We start from the raw sequence: 20,441 nt of genomic DNA, 5'->3' as shown, positions 1-20,441 counted from the left end.
TCCTCTCCTTGTATCAGAGAGGGACAGGAAGATTCCTTCATCCCCTGCATGCCTTTCCCTCCCCCTGTCCCTGGCTCAAATCATCCCTTCAAGAAGTTTCCCTCCCTGCTAACTTCTCCATTGTCTCAGGTGCATTGTTTGCAAATGTTCCCTAAAAATGCTTTGTAAAGTATTCTTTATTCCTTTTTCAAGTCTTTCCACATCCCTGTGTAACACCTGGACTTTATCTTGTTACCTGTCAGATAGTGATAAACCTACTGCATGCAACCCCTGACTTACCATCTAAGATAAATACAATTTGTCTTGTAGCTGTCATTTCTTTTCAAACCCTGCCTTCCACAGCTGCATTTGTAGTGGTAAGAAAATGACTTTATTTGGGCTTGAAAAGTGTAAATTTTAAAGAAATAAAAATTTTAAAATCCCAATCAGCAAGAGCCCCAGGACCCAGGTTGAGAAATGAAAGAGAACACACCTTTACCCACTCACATTTACCAAATACCTGCATTTTGTGAAGTGCTTTGAAATACTCTTTGCTGATTATCTGTGGGTTGCCCACTGTGGTCAGGATGAAGAAGGAGTTAGAGCAAAGGAGGTTTAAGCAGGACATCAGGGTATTTCCTGCACACCAGGAAAGTGAGGGGTCTCCACTGCAGGTCTTGAGGAGCAGGATAGAGAAAGATGTCAGGAATGAAAATCCAGAGCTGATCCCGCCTTTGGGCAGAGGTCTGGATTAGATGACCTCCAAGTGCCTCCTAAGGATATTTTCCATAATTGAGAATTGTATGTGCCATCTGTCCATTCTGATCTACAGAGATTTACCACAGAAAAAAAAAAGTGCAATACAACCAATAATTATTCCTGATACAGATGCAACCTTTGTGAAGGGAGAGGCATCTTCTGACTACAGAAGGAACTGAAGCCTTCAGAGGTTAAATCACCTCCTGTGCATCTGCCCAAACCCTCCTGCCCTCCCAAGACAGAATGCTGCCAGTTCTTCACCCCTAACAGTCCAACCCTCAATATTCAGCTACAGGAGCATTTCATTAAGTGGCAGCTTCCTCAGCATTTTGGAAATTATTAGAGAGGCAAGGAACTGGTGCTATTTTGTTCAAGTAGCTTCACCAAGGCTGCTCAGGTGCACTGTGCAAAACCTGAAGATGGTCCATGAAGCAACCAAACCTTCTGGTCCTAAATACCAAATGTCCTGATAAAGGGGAATAAACCTCCATTGAATTGTGAGGATCTTCCCTGATTCCTTGACACACAGTTCAAGATCTCTTTCCTGGTTTTTACTTCAGAGTCCAACAAAAAAAAATGTTTAATAGCCCATCTCCATTTTCAGATGGAAATCACACAATAAAGAACAACCTTGGGAGTTAATAACAATCCAGATTGAATGAGAAAATGAACAAGCAGAGCTGGAGTCTGAGCTGAAGACAAACTTTGCAGGACACCAAGAGATGTTGGCACCAGCTTTTGGATGAAGAACACCTCACTGCCAGCTGGGCAGAACTCAGACTTTCCCCACACTGTGCCTTGTCCCATCTCGTGTGGGCAGAAATGTCAAACCCCAGCGAAGAGCTGAAGCATAGTGAAAATGGTGAGAAATCTGTGAAACCTTAAACATCCTGTACAGATGAGAAATCATAGAGCCATCAGTCAGCCAGGCAGAAAGGAAATGGTAAAGCGAGAGGCTTTCCTTCAACACAAGATGGAAAAGCAGCCAGGCTCAAAACCAAGGGGGGACCAGACCCTTCTGAGAGACAGGACTGAAAGGAAGAGTAAAGATCCCCCCAAACCTTCTGCAGAGCTGAGCTTTTCCCAGTGGTTCTTAGGAGAACCCAGCCACACAGCTCTAGATGAAATCCATCACTGAAGATTAAACCAAAAAATGAAGAACTTTCAAAAACTGATTACAGTCAAACGCAATAGCAGCAGCAGCAGCCCTCATGGAAACATCCTATTAAAACACCAGCAAAACCAGAAATGCAAACATGAGAGACCTGGCAGAACCTTTCCAGCTCAGACCTTCAGTGCCTTTTGCACCCACTGGTAGGACAGAGGCTAAATACATCATTATTGGGCCAACATTCCTGGTACAGGGTGATGCTGGTTCTGTTTTTTATGTATAAAAATACACATGGAAAGACACAGATTATATACACATGAAAATTACAAAGGTACCACATGGCCACCATTAAAATGGAGACTTGCTTGCCTTTTTTTTTTTTTTTCACACCCTGCAATAATAGGTCATTTTTATTTTATGTATACACATACATGTTTGCAGCTGGTACCCACATGTTTTCTCTGCAAATTCAGAGGTTCACAGCTTTCCTGGTTAATTCAGAATTTAATCCATTTGCCACATTAGACAGGATTTTGTTTCCATAGTTTTTTGTGGTACTTGATTACATTTATATTGACTTTTTTATTGAGATTCAAAATAAGGTATTTCCTCCACAGAGATAACTCAATTGAAATATTTCTCACATCCTTGCTGGTTGCTTTATCTAATCTTTTTCTACCTCATTTGGGCAATATATTCTAGAGGTGTCTCTAACTGCAGAGGCTGACCATGCTTTCTCTCCCTGTTAGCTTCCCTCATGCAGAAGAACGAATTTATCAATTACTGCAGTTCTTGAGTTACATGTGCCTGAGACTTACCAGCCTGATAAGAAACCTGAAAACAAATACATCCAAAGACTGAGTTATCTAATAGTTGGCCATCTGCTTAGGAAAATAATTTTAAGTAGTTACAGCAATTCTATTAACTATTTACCAAGTGAGTCATGTTGTTCTCTTTAAGTTAACCCTTCCTGTCTCTGCGGGCTCGGTGCTCCAGGCAGTTTTGAAGAAGGCGCTCGACCACCTTTCCTCCTTTCAGGCTACAGCAAAGCCTGCAGTCCCCCTGCACCCGAGATCCCCCAAACTCACACTGTCCAGGGCACAAAAGAGCAATAAAGCAACAGTGACTCTTAGACCACACGAACGACCACGCAGAAAATCTCCTCCCAGGAGCATCCCCGGCGAGGGCACCACGCAGCAGCACCGACACGGCGGGATGGGAAAGGCACCTGCTGCCTCGGGCCAGCCCCGGGCAGGGCAAAAACCTGCATCCACATCCTGCCGACAGCTCCGGAGACACCCCGCACCTCCCAGCCCGTCTGTCTGTCTGTCCTCCTGCTGCCCTCTCCCCCAGCACAGGGGCGCGGGCCCCTCGGGGAGTGGCGGCTCCATCGCGGGGTACCGGGGCTGAGCGCTCCCGGCCGCAGGGAAAGGAGCTCTGCTGGGGAACTTGCAGCTGCTCGGCTGAGATAAGGCAGAGCTGGGGCTTTTGGGGGCAAGGAATGGGACAAGATCGCACAGCTTTGAAGCCATCTATTCAGTCCCTGCCCTTTTCCCTTTAACACGACTGTGAAGCGCATAGAAATCTCCTTGAAAGCACTACGGAGAAGTTTGCAGGATGAAGGGTGCTCCTGTGGAATCGCTATTTTATGATTAAGCACAAATATCCGCTGAAGGGCCGGAGGAGGGCTGGGTGCAGGGAGGCAAAGTCCAGCACCTGATGTTTGAGGGAAGACCCGTGGAGCAAACATCTTGGAGCGCGGGGGTGTGTCGAGGGACTGCCAGTCGGGAATCAGCACGGACCGAAAAGCACCGGCTCCGCGGGGGAAACACCATCCGAGCCGGGGCAGGAGAAAGCGGTAGCAGGGCAAAATCGCCCCGTCTTGAGGCTGGGGGCTCGGCCGCACCGGGAGGGCAGGGGGAGGCCACTTTTCAAATTCGCGGGACGGGCAGGAGAGGGAGCGGACGCCGCAAGGGAACCCGAGCCGCGCACGGCGGCCGCCGGGGCCGGGGACCGCCGCGCTCGGGATGCTCCAGCGGGACGAGCCCCGCAGCCCGCCCCGGCCGGGAGGTCCCGCTCCGCCCCGGGAGCTGCACCCCGGGCCCCCGCCGCCCCTCCCCGCGGGCCCGCCGGCCTCACCCACCTGGCCTCGGGGCGCTGCTCCGCTCCGGCCGCGCCCGGAGCCGTGCGGCGGTGCCGGCGCTGCCCCGCTCCGCTCCCGCCTCCGCGCAGGACGCGGCTGCCGCGGCTCCCCCTGCAGGGCGGCGCGGGGCGGGCACGGCCCCGGGAGCGGCCCCGGGAGCGGCCCCGGGAACGGCCCCGGGAACGGCCCCGGGAGCGGCCCCGGGAACGGCCCCGGGAACGGCCCCGGGAACGGCCCCGGGAACGGCCCCGGGAACGGCCCCGGGAGCGGCCCCGGGAACGGCCCCGGGAACGGCCCCGGGAACGGCTCCGGCCCCGCTCCCGGCCCCGCTCCCGGCCCCGCTCCCGGCGGGATGGGCGCTCGGCAGCCCCGCAGCTTTACCTGGCGGCCGGACGCGACCCGGCACCGCGAGGCTCGGTGCCAACACGGACGGGCCGGAGCAGCATCCCCGCAGGGGGCTGGAGGAGAGAGGGCACTTACTTGAGAGTCCTCGCTTGTCGTGAGGGACCTGCAAGTGACAGCAGCGGGCTTTGACTGGGCTGGATCTGCATACAATGAAAGGAGGAAAGAAAGGAGAGGAAAGAAGAGAAGGAATAGGGAAGGGAAAAGGAGAGGGGAGAGGGCAGAGGGGAGGGGAGGAGAGGAGGGCTTTGACACTACATTATTTTAAGCAGCTACTTCTTTCCAGGCTGGAAAACCAACCCAGCGAGTCGAAGCCTGCAGCTGTAGCACACAGGGCCGTGGTGGCAGCGGGGGACATCGGGTCAGGCTGCACACACAGAGAAACTTCACTTTCTTCCCAGCTGCCACTGCTACCTACGGAAAGGCGCCTTGTGCATTGCCACTCTGGAAGTGTTTTAAGAGTTCTCTGCAGAGATATTGACTCTTTGACAGCAGTTTCACATTCCCAGCGGGTAGGCGGCTGTGGATCCCCCCAGCACACCGCACATTTCCTGCCCTGGGGCTGCGCCTGTCCCCAGCCAGCTCCCGCTGCCCCGGAGGACTTGGGGACAGCCATGACTCATCTGGCAGAAATTCTGAAACAGGGAGAGAACCTCCCAAGAATTTAATCCCACTCGTCTTTGTGGGTATCTTCTAAGTTTTTTAACTTCTACTTTTCAAGTTTACCTCTTAGCGAGTAAGTAATCCACGTGTTCCTATTGGGTGGACATTGCAAAGAGGAAGGAGCACCAGCGTGACTCCACGCTTCCAACAAACCCAATGGCAGCTCCCAGCCTGGGACACACTGATCCAGCCCAGGCCCCTCTGTGCAGGGACTGCCACGGTTTGGGTGTCGTGCAGGGAGGTTTATTCTCGGATTCCCCACCCGTAAAGCATTCCCACATCACCGGCACCCAGCACTGCTCTCGCTGCCTTCCCCGGCAGCAGCAGCACCAGCGATGCTTTTACATTTCCTTGGTGTAACAAGACAGTAGGAAAGAAGGAGCAGAACAGCCAGCAGCTCCTTCAGTGCCAACCTCAACATCTATGAGCATCTAAACATTAAAAATTCAGCACTGGCAGCAGCACCTGGCACCTGAGCTGCCCTCCCCTTCACTCTTAGCCCAGGCTGGTCCATGGGCTGGCTCAGCCACGCAGCTGGGAACTACAGAGCGCAGTGAAGGCTGCTCCAAACACAATGGGAATCCTCTGGAGAGCAAAAATAAAGTAATTTTTCCCAGGAAGTTACAGAAAAAGCTGGAGTAATTTACCACACAGTAACATGAAATGATTTTAAGGAACACATACACTGATTAGCCAAGTCAAGAGAAAAAGCAAAAGTGGGAGATGAGAAAATTAGGAGCCTGATGAAAACAAGCTGCATAAATGATAGCTTTAGAAATGTCACCTGCCTACATGATGTTTACCAGAGCTTTTTTAAAAAAATACAGACACTAGGAATGGGATATTGTTCATGTAATGGCCTCACATCTGCCCTGTACAAGAGGTAGTATTGTCCCACTCCTAGCTGATATTCCATGAAATTTTAAGCTCTGCAATTGTTTTTGAACTAGAGGGGAAAGTCAGAATCAGCTGCCAGGCCCTGCTGCATCTGCTTGGTGGTGCTCCTGTCCAGGGCAGTGTTTCCTGTATTGCAGAGGCTGCCTCAGTCTTTGGCCCAGATCCTCAAAGCCATCCAAATTACTCTGTCCTACTGAAATCAATGAAAGCTGGAAATCAAAATACTTTTAAGGAGCAGAGATGCAGTTTCTAAATACTGTTTTGTTCCTGAATACATTAAACCCAAAGTTGTTGCAGTCAACCCCCTTTGCTGAAGTGCCAGACTGGTTTATTCCAACCATCCCATCCTCAATATATCACAAATTTCCCAAGTCACAAATGTTGATCACCACATCTTTCTTTGAAGGACCCCAGAAATGCATCATTGGGTGTTTATTTTCCCAGCTGCAACTCTTTGATTTTTGCAGCTAACCAATTTTAAGAGTATTTGATGTAAACTACATAGATTTATTTTTAAAATCAAGTCATAGAAGATCCAAAGCAAACATCCAAGCACCTTCACAGGACTGGCTGCTAATGGCTCCCTGACCAGCTTCTAAAGCTTCTTAGAAATTACTTTCCCTCCCTGGAAGTGTTCTGACACCAGAAGCACCAAACCACTGGTACCTGCCCTCCCTGGCCATTCCAGTTTGGATGGCATATCACATCCCCACTGTCACCTACTGAGTTTATTTGTGCAGCTGGCAACTCTGCAGTGGTCCAAGCTGTTAAAATCAGTGTTAACACCTCCCAGAGCAACTGGGCCAGAGCCTCCCTGTGTTCTGCATGCTCATTTCTCACTTCTGCACAAGTAACTGTGTTTATAATGAGCAGCTGCTGTTTTATGTCCTATTGAGCAGTTGGATAGGATAACTTCCATTACTACAATAAGATCTGAATAGATCTGTTACCTTTCTTTTTGAACTAAAAAATGAATTGATTTTCTAGTAGTTCTATGCCATTGTCCCTGTCAGGTTTCAGACCATAATTCTTGTGCATATTCCATGTGCCCTGTCCTTACCTCTGGGTATTTCTACTTATGCCCTCCCTTACCAGTGGCCAATGACAGTAAATGTAAATTGTAAGGAATACAAACAGCTTTTATTATATTTTTTATAATAAATGCAGGGGTGGTAGCAGCAGGAGTGCAACTTCCCTTGGTCACTCTGGAGAATAAACCAGCATTCCTGTGACTGCTGTGCCCAGGCAGAAGAAGAGATGACATGAAGGGACAGGCTGAAACCTCCTGGAAACAAAAGAGCTTCCAGCAGCCCCCGCAGCCATGGGCAGGTACTGCCACACGTTCAGAGCTGGCTCGGAGCTGAAAGGAGTCCAGGACTGCAAGGACAGAAATTAAATTTTCCGATTCTCCCATGTGGAGCCAAGAAAGGCTTTCTCATTCCTGGAAAGCAGAGCTGCAGTAACATCCTGTTCACTTCTCACTGAACAAGCCAAACTCCTGAGTTTTGGGCAGCTGAAAAGTAGTGATAAGAGTATTTGCACTCCTCACACTCAGCAACTCAGCTCAAGCAGTAAACTCTAGAAAGCCTGTGCAGAACAACTCTTGAAATGCTTCCTTCAAAAGGGTGAGAGCAAAGTAGATCAAAACCTCATGCTCAAGACCTGTTGTGAAACTCACCTTTCTCTTTGCTGACACCTTGGGCACGTCAGGGACACCCCTGGCACACGAAACAGGCTCAAAACCAAACACAGCCTGCCACCCTGGGAAGAAAAATATCATACCCAGGTACTGAGGCTTCCATGTGCAGGACTGAAAATGATCACTTTGCCTAGGACAGAATCTGCAAGAATTAATCATATTTTAAACAGAAAAATTATTTCTGTCCTTACAAAGAGATTAATGCTTTATCAGTATTGAGGCTCTTCTCTATTATGAATATTTTCTTTCCAACCAGACTGAATTATTTAATATGTGCAAAAGACATTTAAGGGATGCATGTTTTGCCAAGAACATCAAAGTGAGTATTTCATTAGCACACATGTTCAATGTTGTTAAACAGGACATTAAAAATGTTGTGTTCTAACCTGAACACATCCCATTCCCACAAATACTGCCTGAATCTCCTCAAAAGCAGTGAAAGGCACCTGGGTCTAAAAGAAGGGATAAGGGCACAGTTACTCGAGGTCCTTTGGATCCAGCAGCAAATTCTTTGACATTAAAGACAGAGACATATATATAAATACAAATCTGTGTGTTTGTATATATGTGAATACTTCACTCACATTGTTCAACATTAAATATTAGATGAAATTTTTAAATCAATACTGGGAAATTTTGATTTTTCTGAAGTGCTTTTGTTAAGGGACATGCAGAACTGTGCTGGCAATGTCCATGGCTAAAATCACAATGCAGGACACTCCCCTGTCACAGACTGAAGCCTTTTAGCACAAACTGTTCAATTCCAGCACAGGAGGAGTTCAGCTTTAACCAAAGGCTTAAGAAGATGAAGTCAAGGTAAGATTTTCCCTCAGAGGGTAATGCAAACCATACCCCCAACACAGTCTGAATCCAGTCTGGGTCAGGAAGGAAGGAAGGATTTTCAGTAATTTCTTGTCAGGAGTCGACCACTCTCCGTAAAAGGCACTGCCCAAACAAGACTCTGGCTTTATTTCTCTCAATGCTATTCAGCATGACAGACTATGAGATGGAATTCAATCTAAATTTAAGCACTCTCTGTAAACTATTAATAGAAGAAAAACTGGTAGCATGAATCATCATGTGGGAGCTGCAGAGCAACAGCTAAAATATAACTTACCTTTACACAATAAATGAAGTGTTGGAGTTGAAAGGCCCAGCAGAAGTCACTTGATTCTTCTTCACTTGAACTATTATAATTTCATTGTGAGGAGCAATGAGAGGGCAACTTTTATTTAACTTGACAAAACACACATTGTGTATAAAACCCAGCTTTGTCACAACACAAATTGGAGACAAAAAGTAGCTGCTGACCCTGCTCCCCACCACTCCCTGCTAGGGAATAGCATCTGCTGGAAATGTTGGTGCAAAATGACACAACTTCAGAGCTTTATGGAGTTGAGCTCATGTTTTAGCACCCCATTCCAATGCCAGCTGGACCTCTGGCCAAGAGCAGAAAGGCACCAAACCTTCCTTTTACATTTTGTCTCTGCCCAGACCCAAGTCCAGCTGTATTAATTTTGTGGGGGGTGTTTTGCAGCTCCTGAATTGCAAAGCTGTGATTTTGCAGCACAGCCCTGGCTGTGCCCTGGTGCAGCCCATGGACTCTGAGTATGGCCCCATGGAGACACAGCCTGAACTCAACACGGTGGCATTCTGGTGCTCTGTGGGATATTTATTTTTGAAAAATATGATATTGTCAACAGCTCAGTGAAGTTGTCTCCAGACTGTTATGTCTCCTTCTCAAGTTTCTTTCATTTTTAAGAGCTTAACTTTTGGGCTTCTGGCGTGAGGAAAGAGCCTAAAATGGTTTAAGAAAAGGACATAAACAAGGCAGTGAGCACTGCAGAGGAGCACAAATAGTGCCCCACACTATAGAATCAATGCAGATGTCTAAAAATGTGATGAGACCATCCCTGTGTCCAACCCTATTTTCAAAATGAGATTAAGAAGGTTCCAAAGAACTGAAAATCTTGAAGGACAAAAACCATTTAATAAAAATTGACATTGTATTTTTCAAATAGGGCATTTCATATACAGGAATTCAGTTCTACAAAAAGGGTTAAACAATGGTGACACAGAGAAAATAGCAGACAAATGCTAATAAAAACCTTAACCTGGATTAGAATTGGTGGCACCAGTCCCTCATCTGCTTCTTTAAAAATTTATAGACTTTTTTTTTTTTTTTCTGAACAAAGACTTGCATGGGGAAAGTTTCAAATCAACTCTTCTAATAGAAATGAAACTAATAAAAATATTTAATTAGACATAAATGCTCTTCTAATCTTGAACAGAGACACTAATTAGCCAATTTGCCTATTCAAGGTGTTGGGCTGAAGGACCAAGCAGGAATTCATAGAAAAGTTTCCTCAGTGCCATCTCAACTTTCTGAGCAAATGCAAAGGAGAATTCACTCAACCTTAAGTACTGAGGAGGGAAAAGAAAACCAGTTTGAGATATGAGAACATCTGAACATGAAATGCTGGGCTCAAGGAGAGATAGAGCTGAAAAAACAACACAGGGAGCTGAGAGGGGACAGAACTCAGCTCCTTTTTGTTCTTTTTTTAAGTTCTACCAGCAGCTGCTGGCTGTGAAGAGTTTCCCAGTTAAGAAGTTAAGAAAGGAGTTAACTTTCAGTGCTAAGGGTCTCCTGTAAAATAATTCTGAGTGGCAATAATGCACATCTTCGTGAGCCTCTCTGATCCCTGCCCTTGGTAGAACTCTCTCTGTGACAGACACGATTTAATCCAAGTCTCTTCTGACAATCAAAGCAATTGTGAGACCCCTCAGCACAATTTCAGCACAGGTTCTGTATTGCTAACTTAGTTCCTCCACAGAATTTAACTGCAGAAAAAACATGGCTCCAATATCAGCTTTTGTAATTTAATACAATGGAATATTATATTGCTGTTGCTTCTGAGGTATTTATTTTACTATTCCATATAGCTGCAGCTTTTTGTTACAGTAAGATCTTAAAAATTAATGAACCAATTTTATTATATTCTACTTAGACACGCTTATGGAGCTGGTTTCACATTTTAAACAAAATTTTTTAGTGACAGCTTGGAAGGCAATCCATGAAAATGCTCTGGTGAGGGAGCATTACTTCAGTGGATATACTCAAATGTTTCTTAAATCAGGTGTGTTCTGAAACCACACACCTCCAGCAGCTCCAGACACTGCAGGAAGGGCTGCAAGGAGTTCTCAGGGAGAATATTTCACCTCAAAAAGGAGGAACAAGACATTTTATTGCAGAATAACGTTACTGGAACAAAGACTTTCCTGGATTGCTGAACAGCCAGAAAACACCACACAAAATATAAAAAAAAATTTAAAAAAAAAAGGAGAAAAAAAAATAAAGGGTAGAATTAAAATACCTATACTAGCCAGTGCCTTTCAAAACAATATTTACAATAACTTGGAGCTCAGTCCAAACCTCTGGATCCAATTTATTCCAGAGCACTTGAAATTAAAGCTCCAAATCAGCATTTGAAAACAGTTACCATTGAGGATCATTTAGACCAAACCAGGTTCAAGGTGTTCTAAGCTTGATTTTCACCTGGAAAATTTATGTTTGGGCTTCTGCTTTAAATAGTCTGAACTGTTCTAGAGATTAAGTCCCCAAACTCTCTCCAGCCCAACTCCTTTAGAGACAGAGAGGGAGTGAACACACAATTGCCTTACTTGGGTTGGGCTAATTAACATTTAAATAATTTTAATCCTGTAACGTATTCCAGAAGTTGCCCAATTCTCTGCAATTTCCTTTTCTAGAACAATACAGGCTGAGCAGATGCCTTAAACACGTCCCTCTTATCTGGAGTATTCACTGTGTTATCATTTCAAACCCTTTGGGGGCAGATCCTGTAGAGGCTGCTGCTATCCCAAGAGAGATACAACTTCCAAAAAAATCCTGAGGTTATGGTGCAAGAAAACAAACACAGGTTCTGCTATTTGCAACCTTTATTTCATGAATAATTAAGAAGAAAACATGGCAACATTGGCAAATTGAAGGCATACATACTAAATACTCATACAGAATACATTATGGAGAAAGTAAATGCCCAGGTCTTTAGTGGTCCTTGCAAACTGAAAGCATATTGGGTCCTCCAAAAGGTTTAGCTTAACACAGGCTTGCTGACTTTTGTAGCTCCAATCATTCCCAACTTGTGCCTTTCAAACCAGAAACAGGGTGAAATACAATTGGAACATTCATTCAAATTTTCCTCAAAGCTCTATTTCTCAGCTCTAACCAGAAGCAAACTATTTTTTTTTTCCTCCTTGCCATTTAAATATATACACTAATAAACCAGCCTAAGTATTCAAGACACAAGCACTTGTTGAAACACTTTCCATGTCACTCAGAACCTGCAGGAGAACACATGTGTGCACACACATTTACATTTCTGCAAAGCCTCTCTCTGTGTAAGGTGTGTGTAAACCATTCAAAAGGGTTCTGGAATAAAGCAAAGTACTTGCACTTGTCTAGAAGAATTTCTAAACCCATCCACAGACTGACACACAGCAGCTGTGTTTCAAGAAGAGTAAAACCAATCCAAATCACAAAAGGTGGAAGGATGAGAAGAGCTTTTAGAACCACCAGGTTTTACATCATCTTTAAAGGCCTCACATGGAAAGTGAGCTTTAAATGAGCTACTTAGGAGATCCCATTCCTGTGTCATCTCAAACAGGGTTAATCCTTATCCAGTACAGTGCTGGGGAGTCACACTGAGGCATCAATAAAATCCTGTTCTTTCAGCAAGTCCAGAACTCATCACACTCTGTCAGCTCTGCCTCACACCTGAACTGGGAGCACCCTCGTCCAAGAGGGGAGGGTACCAATTAATGCCCTTCTGGGGTTGATCAGGAGCTGTCCAGTACTACCTGTGATTTATTTCAGATACACTGAACAACTCTTGATCATTACTGACCTAAAGTGAACTTACAGTCTGGAGGCAAACTAGTCTATGCCTTGTTTAGTAGTGTTATACTTTCTTCCCGTTAGATAATATACAGAAAAAACACATTTCTGTTCAAAAAAACCCTTCAGATACATATAAAAGTGCTACTTATAGACAGAAAAATTAACCTTACAATACACATAAAACCAAGAGTTTTATCTTACTTTTATCAAACTGAAATGTTGTAAGTTACAAGGATTAATTACTTGAGTGTGTTACATGTATTTGTGTTCTCCTAGCTGAACTGATTCCCAAGTAACCATCCTAACTGAACATATGCAATAATTGGAAACCATTAAAAGCTTCCAGAAAAATTTCAACAATGGAACAAAACAAAACAAAAAACAAACCAAAAAAAGAAACAAAAATAAAATAAAATAAAAAATAAAAAAAAAAAAAATAAAAAAAAAAAAAAACAAAGGAGAAAAGAGCCCCTTGTTCCCCAGTTGTTGAAAGAGTTGAGAATCAAAAATGGATTATTCCATTATTGCAAGTGCAGCCCACAGTCAGAACAGGTCAGTTCATGAGCTGTGGAACTGGGACTGCCAATGGCTCCTGTGCAGCAGGAAATGTCTGCTGGGCTCCCTCACTAGCACATAAATACACCAGATACATGCAATTAAAATAAAACATGGATCACTAGGGTGAAAATGCACATTATACATTGCTATGCTGGGGCAGAGCAGGTTCCAAGCCTTGACTTCCCCAAGAAACTTCCTCATATTCTAGAACTATGCAAAATACAAAAGCCTTAGAAAAGTGCAACAAAACTAGCTTTATGACATTTTCCTTTCCATTTCCATAAATACAATCTCATAAAAATATTATTAAACAGAAGCATACTTCCCAGTGGAGAACTAACAGGCCACATTTCAAATTTCAGCAAATGATTTTACCTAAACTGAAACCCCCTGAAAATAGGGGATTAAAATGAAACCAGCTTGATTGTATCAGGCTGCTGTAATTTTCTGCCAGAAGTTCATCCTACTGCTCTGCATCCCCAAGCTCTGCTGGGATTGATGGGAACTTTCTGTGCAACTCTGAGGCAGACAGTGGCCTTTGGGTAAAGAAATCCAAGCAAAATCTAATGTCAGTTGGAAGGAAGTCATCTGGTATTCATAGGTTTTACTAAAGTTTCACTGGGAGGAAATAATTCTAATACCCCAGAATGAATCAGCTCAAGGAGACAGGACAATGGCTTTGTCAAACTGAGTTCAAGGGTGTTGCATCCAAACAACTGGCAAGTGTAGAAAAGGAAAAAAGACTTGTATTAATTAACAGAAATCAGAACTGTACATACCTCGACCTTTTAAGTTATTTAGCATTAATTATCCACAGCATACTTGCTACATATTCCAGATGCTTAACATCTTGGGTTAGATAATTATAGAGTATTCTACAAGACTGATTCTGAAATCAGGGAACACAAGAGAAGAACCTCAGATGAAGGAGGGACACAGCAAGCCACACAGTAATTTAAAACCCATCCAGCCAGTCTCCTGTGAATGTAGAAACACTATTAAAGATATCTTGCTAAATAGGGACAATTAAATGTATTAAGAGATGTCTGTGTTTTGCCAGTCAACACACACTAACTTGGGAAAGCACAATGGCATGTCCAGAACTCATGGATGATGAAGACACTTTAATAGCTCTTCTTAGCAAGTAATTTCTCAAACTGGTTAATATTAGCTTAAAGAAAGGGATACACTCATGGTAGCTAAAAGAAAGGAATTGCAGAAATAGAGCTGTGCAGAACATAAAAATCAAACAGAAATAAATATTTACCAAGTCAAGGGAAGGATCACAAACAAACTGTACAGTTAACTCAGTCCATACATGGACATGACTATTTTAAGGTCCTCTTTCTAGACCACCTCAGCATAACTCACAAGAGGCAAAAATCAGCATGAAGGTGTACAAATGGATTCCCTCCCAGGAGAGTTTTGCCCCTTAGGAGCTCCTGCTTGGGGCTGTGTTAATTGCAAGAGGCAAACAAGAAGCGATGTCACCACAGGAACACGGTTTAAAGGTGTCACTGCATCACTTCAGCCTTGGGGAGGAACCATCACACACCACCTGAACTCCAGGCAGTGTCCCCAGACCAGGCACAGGCAGGAAGAAAAACACCCACAAGTTCTCCAAATCTCCAGTTTCCCAAATAATCTTGGTTAAAACTAGGCTGGAATAAAAATTGTGCCCTGGGCCAAATCTGTACAGAAATAGAATTGAGTGAAAATAATCTTCTGGTGATGCAGAAGAACCCAAATGTCTGGAGTGTTGAAACTGAAGAAATAGCTAAAAACTTAACACTGAGATCAGGAACAGAAAACAGACTCCAATGTCACAGCCACACAATTCACAAGGCAGATCCTCAGCAGCTTAAACCACTGCACTGCACCATTACAGGAGGGGTCCAATTTATTTCTCCTCATGCACCTAAAACCAGAGCATCACTGCTGTCAGGGACATTAAAAGGAATTTACACCAATAAATTAAAGCAGAGTTCATTTAACTCTGGCAAATTAAGGGTCTTCTAAGACACGATGATTGAGTTTACAGAAAAACACAACAGTGGAAATATTTCATAAAATTGGAGACAAAAAATTATCAGAAACACTACATGGAACTTGAATAATATATTATATGTAAGAGACACAAAAATCTACCTTTAAATCAGAATAGATCATAATTATATACTATATTCTGGATGAACTATCCACAAACACAAATTTAAAAGGGAAAATTTCACTCAGTTTTTCAGAGGCATGGGAATAAAGTGGTTTTTGTGAGGGCCAGAGATTCACACTGGAGATACTAAATTAGTGTTTCTATTTAAACAAACAGCCAAATCAAACTGGATTAAACAAAACCAACTGGAAACCAAAGGAAGTGTAACACCTATGGAAGTGTTTCCATCCACAGGATCCAGAGGATAACACAGCTGTACTTGCACCAGGATATCCCACAGCTCCATTTTGTTGCCCACCCTACAGCTGGCCATGAGGAACCCTGATATTCTACAGCACAGGCATTTGCAAGGCACATAGTAAAATATAAATGGATGACAATAGATTTTCAGTACATTCAGAAATATCTTCTGCATTAAAAGGAAAATAAATCAGCATAAACTTGCACTTCACATAAAAAATAAAAAACAAACCAGGCTGTTTCAGGATTAAATATGAACAGAAACCAAACACAACAGTATATTTATTCCACATCCAGAAGGGCTTCTGCTATTTTTCCTCTTGAACAGTTGAATGTGGTTTGAACCTTCAGATAAAAACACATTCTAGAGTGCAGCAGGGCATTGTGTTTGCTTTAGATCTTCCACTGCAGCTGTGCAGCACCTCACATGTAAAGGCTCAGACACATCAGACACAAAAACCTCTTCACAAAGCCCAGGGTTCCTGGGCTGGATTCACAGAGTTTTATCAGATCACACCAAGAAGAAGTTTACAGAGCTCTGAAGTTCATAACAAGATCCCTTCTATAATTACTGCTAGCTTTTGTCTCTCTTCCCTCCTGGAGACCAGCAGCTCGTATTTTTAACAGAATGGATCTGGCAAACGTGATTTCTCCTTTAACAAATGGTTACACTCTCAGGGTTATTGCATTTAAGGATTCTGACAACATTCCAGGTAAATCAAGATGACCATTGGACAGGAAAAAAAAAAAAATTCAGCTCAAAGTTTGAATTACCTCACCAAAACAGGTCATGAGTGAATTTAGATCAAGAAATGCTATCCTTTCCATTAGAAAAATATTTTTTTTTTAACTCTAAGGCAATGAATAAGACAATCACAGATATCTGTTCAGAGGATAAACAGAAGGGTTTCTTAAACACCAATTGGCAAAATCTGGAATTTAACAATAGGAGGATAGAAAGCAAGACAGCAGTAATGTGTATTTGCACTAAGACTATTCTTATTAAACTAATGAAGTAAAAAAAAATTAGAAGAAATATAGAGGAGAGGAAAATACATTTCAGATTTTTATTAAAATCTATCAATGAAGATCTTTCACTTGAAACCTCTCCTGCAACAATTGTTTTTAGATTACATTGGCTCTTCAAATGCACCAATTAATAATCTGAGGGTATCTACTTCTAAAGAGCTGTAAGAATGTTTGAGACACTGCTGCTCTGAAAACTTCTCCAAAGGCCCTCAGCAGAGGTTAAGCAGTTGTTTTGCAAAGTTCCATAATTCTCACAGGCACATATCAGTGTAAATGTGTATTTTTATACAATGCTAGAGACATGCTGAGTTATTACTCTTCACGTGGGCTATGTTCTTCAGATGATGGGGTTTTGGATTTGGCAATACTTCTGAGTTAAATCTGTGCTTTTATACCATGAAGAAGTTTCACAGATGCCAAGCACAGTTGCATTCACTGGGTTAACATCTATGACATTCAAACTGTCCTTAACAGTCGGAAGAGCACCATAGAACAGATTTATTTTCTTTACAATGGGGTTACTGCTGAAAGAGCCTGTGCTTATAAATAGCAGCTGTTACAGAACTCACTGCTCAAGTCAGCTTCTGCTTAATATTAATGAGATCTTCCGTGGCTGAACTGCTGGGAAGTGTTCAGAAAAGCAAGAGGCAGAAGCAATGACAGAGTGAAGTCTCCCCTCGATTTGACAAACAAAATTACAACAAACAGCTCATGACAAATGGAGCCATGAAACCGCTGGGAGCCATCAACATTCCACACCAGGCCCCGAAGTGCCAGGACGTATCAACTCAATGATCGCTAAGGCACTTAAACTCTTTTGCCCAAGAGCTGCTAAATGAATTCAGGTACATTTTCAGAAAAAAAAGAAGTTGAGCAGACTAAAGTTTCTCAATTCCTTCCTTGTGACAGTGAGTCATTTCCATGCAATATTTGAGACTACTGGGTGTACACACATTACATCAGTTCCTCCACAGTCCTTCCCAGAGAACATCTCACCTTCTGTCACTCAGATGAGGATGTGCAAGACCAATGAAAAACACACACAAAACATGGCAAAGCTGGATTTTGAGACAAACTACTTCATTATTACATCTTGTTGAGAATATCTTCTCTGCAAAGGAAATGCTATCCCAGTTCCAAACTTCTACCACAGATATCCATGACGTGTGCTCGTATTGCTGTAGAGGAAAGCCCGGGGTGGCTGCGTGTGCTGCACAGGCAAAGGAGGAAGAGAGCAAAGAACAAGCCAGACAAGGGGTGATGATTGATTCATTTCTGTTAGAGTGGAAGCACAGGGACTTTACACAGATTCCTTGAAGTGTAGTGTACCCTGAAAGCCAGGAGCTGCATGTGCTAGTCTTTACAATCCATAAGATAAAGATGAAAGCCACATCATTGTGACAGAGGTAGGCTTATAATGAAGCTTTAGAATGAAGACTTCTTCTGTGCCAGATTTTTTGAGGTATCAAGAGCACTTTTTCCCTCAATTTGTCACTATGGATTCAAAGCTTGTTTTCCTAGAATATTGTGCACATTTTAAAGGATGGAAAATAGCTAGATAGGCAGTAACTAAGTTACCATTAAGAACTCTACTGTTTTGGGCTGCCATATGCTGTGGGTAGAATATTCAGAGTCTGTGGAATCAGGATGCTACAGAAAGCTCAGTAATATGATGCCATGTTATCCTTTTCCTTCTCAAAGCTTTATCTGTACATTCAGTCTCCTATATGCCAGAGGAAGCATTCATCTTACTCTCCCAGCAAAGAAAGTTTCAGGAAGTCTGACTGGAAAGGCAGCACAGAAGTAGTTCAGGCTCTTTAGGCTACATAATTAATCTGAATAGCTTAATAACTTGGGTTATTCCAAGCACTGTGGCAACAAGTTCTTGCTTTTAAACAGTTGTTTCCATGCTTAGTAGCTGAAGCAATCTGAGGCAATCCATGCTAGTGTCACTGAAGTTGGAGGGGACTCAAATGTTGCCAGTTTTCAGTGAAATGGGGATTAGCATTTCAGTAAGATTTCCATCTGGTAGCTCATGTTGGTCGAATCCCATGGATCTGATGAATGATTAGGGTTCAGGTTTCAAAGTATTTGTAAATTGCTGTAACATACAGCATGACATTCTGCCAGTCTGGACGCTCAGTTCGCACCATTTCATTGATGTCCTGTCACAGAAAACAGATTGGTCAAAATCAGGAATGAAAACCCTGAGAGCAATGGGGCAGTGTTTGCACACATTCCTGGGAATGGTAAATCTGTCAAGTTTCCACAATTTAAAGTACTGATGAGGAAAGCTCTGTTTTCTTCTCTATATCTTGGTATTACTCACAAAATGTAATGAATAGCATATCTGTAGATAGTTCTTTTGTTGACTTAAGATTGAAATGCCTGATGCTGTGCATGCTCAAGCTGTCCCCCACTGAGCACAGCTGGTACAATAGTCAGACTTTAGTGTTCATATAACCCTGCACCAGCCTTGCAAATCAACACAACCTACCCAGGAACTGTGAGCCATGGAATCCAGGCCCAGATATTAATTAAAGTTCAAAATTCCCATCAGGTTAAGCACCAATAAATAATTTACTCCCATCTACCCTTTCCAGCACATGTACAAAGCAAAACAATGTGATGTAGCTCCTGGTAATTTCTGTTTACTGTAAGGCTCAGTTTGATGCAAGAATCTCCAGAACTCAAAAGAGAAGTTGTGAGTTCTTTTAGCTGAACACTTTCTTCAGAGAATGAATAACTTCTACTTACATTCCACTCCTGTTTGCATACAGCAGTTTTCACACCTTTATTAACCCCTTAGTCATGCAATATGGATGAGAAAAAAATCCACAAACCTACACATCACACACAGTGTGCATGTAGGTATGTAAATATATACTGAATTCTTCAGATGGATACAATTTGCACTCAGAATGAATTCCATCCAATTTGCCTGTTTAGAGTATCTATAATGAAACATCACAAAAAGGAAGGGCAGACAGCAACCATTTGAACTAAGGCTGAGTTATACAAGAATTTGTGCAGTTATTTTCCACAATCTCATTCTTACATCAGCACTTGGTAAGAAACTTCCACATCTCAAATCAGTGCCAAAGTCAAAGTACGAAAGCCCAGGAGTTACACTGCCATTGTCAGCAAACACAATGCTGGGGGGGTAAAAGCACTGATAAGGATCAAGGAAAGTGTTATTTTTAAAAACTCTGTTGTACTGTTAGTTGCTAACTATGGCAGCTTTGTTAGAATTTAGGTTGCAAAAGTATCACTTAAATCTCATTTCTGATAATGGCCACTCCAGCTGAGATTTGTGATCACTCACAAGGGTTTGGGATACTCCCAATTCCACACCTTCAGAGATAATCCTGTCCTAGTGAACACTCTGCTAGTGAAAACTAATTCTTTTATTCTAAAATTTGTGTAAGACAACTTTAAAACAATCATTAAAAAATCCTTACAACTATTTGCAATGATGACAAATTAAAAGTGTAAACTTAAGAGGCAAATCTCAACTTTCACACTACACTGAGAAAATGGAACAAATTACATTGCTTGATTTGTAGCTCAGAGTTCAAAACAATCACGAATAATTTAGAAGTAGGTCAGAGACAGGACAGATTTAATGGATTCTTGAAAATCTTATTCTCAAACAAATTCACTGCTGTTATTAATATTTATTTTCATATTGGGAGATAAGTGTTGGTGGACCTTTCAAAAGCTTCAGTGGTCTGTATTTCAGTCATTATTTAGTGCAGTAACATCTAGCTGACCTCATCTGCTGCTATTTTTAAGTATAAACATCCAAATCTTTTGAGACTACAAAATAGAATAATTTTGATTTTTAGAAATGGGTCATAATTCATTCAATAT

General features: G+C 42.8%; 2 protein-coding genes across 10 annotated transcripts in view; both read right to left on the bottom strand.

Annotated features, from left to right (window-relative positions):
* ADORA2A (adenosine A2a receptor) overlaps nucleotides 1-4,520 on the bottom strand; it is a 28,224-nt gene extending 23,704 nt beyond the window's left edge. Inside the window, exon 1 of one of the 3 annotated variants that reach the window (XM_058851197.1) lies at nucleotides 4,473-4,520. The gene's annotated coding sequence lies outside the window, so the exon portion shown is untranslated. Of the gene's footprint in view, nucleotides 1-3,565; nucleotides 3,683-3,992; nucleotides 4,079-4,472 lie in introns of those variants that run through there. The other 2 variants (XM_058851196.1, XM_058851195.1) reach the window with 2 other exon arrangements.
* A 7,077-nt stretch (nucleotides 4,521-11,597) lies between these two features.
* Nucleotides 11,598-20,441, bottom strand: part of SPECC1L (sperm antigen with calponin homology and coiled-coil domains 1 like) — a 63,128-nt gene continuing 54,284 nt past the window's right edge. For all 7 annotated transcript variants that reach the window (XM_058851189.1, XM_058851191.1, XM_058851190.1 and 4 more), the window contains one exon: nucleotides 11,598-18,733. In XM_058851189.1, coding sequence (XP_058707172.1) covers nucleotides 18,644-18,733 — 90 coding nt within the window. In that variant the 3' untranslated portion in view covers nucleotides 11,598-18,643. The remainder of the gene's footprint in view (nucleotides 18,734-20,441) is intronic.

Source organism: Poecile atricapillus, chromosome 16 (genome assembly GCF_030490865.1).
Source record: "Poecile atricapillus isolate bPoeAtr1 chromosome 16, bPoeAtr1.hap1, whole genome shotgun sequence".
Classification (NCBI taxonomy): Eukaryota; Metazoa; Chordata; class Aves; order Passeriformes; family Paridae; genus Poecile; species Poecile atricapillus.
The sequence above is the reverse complement of the archived record's forward strand: the minus strand, read 5'-3'. Positions and strand labels throughout refer to the sequence as shown.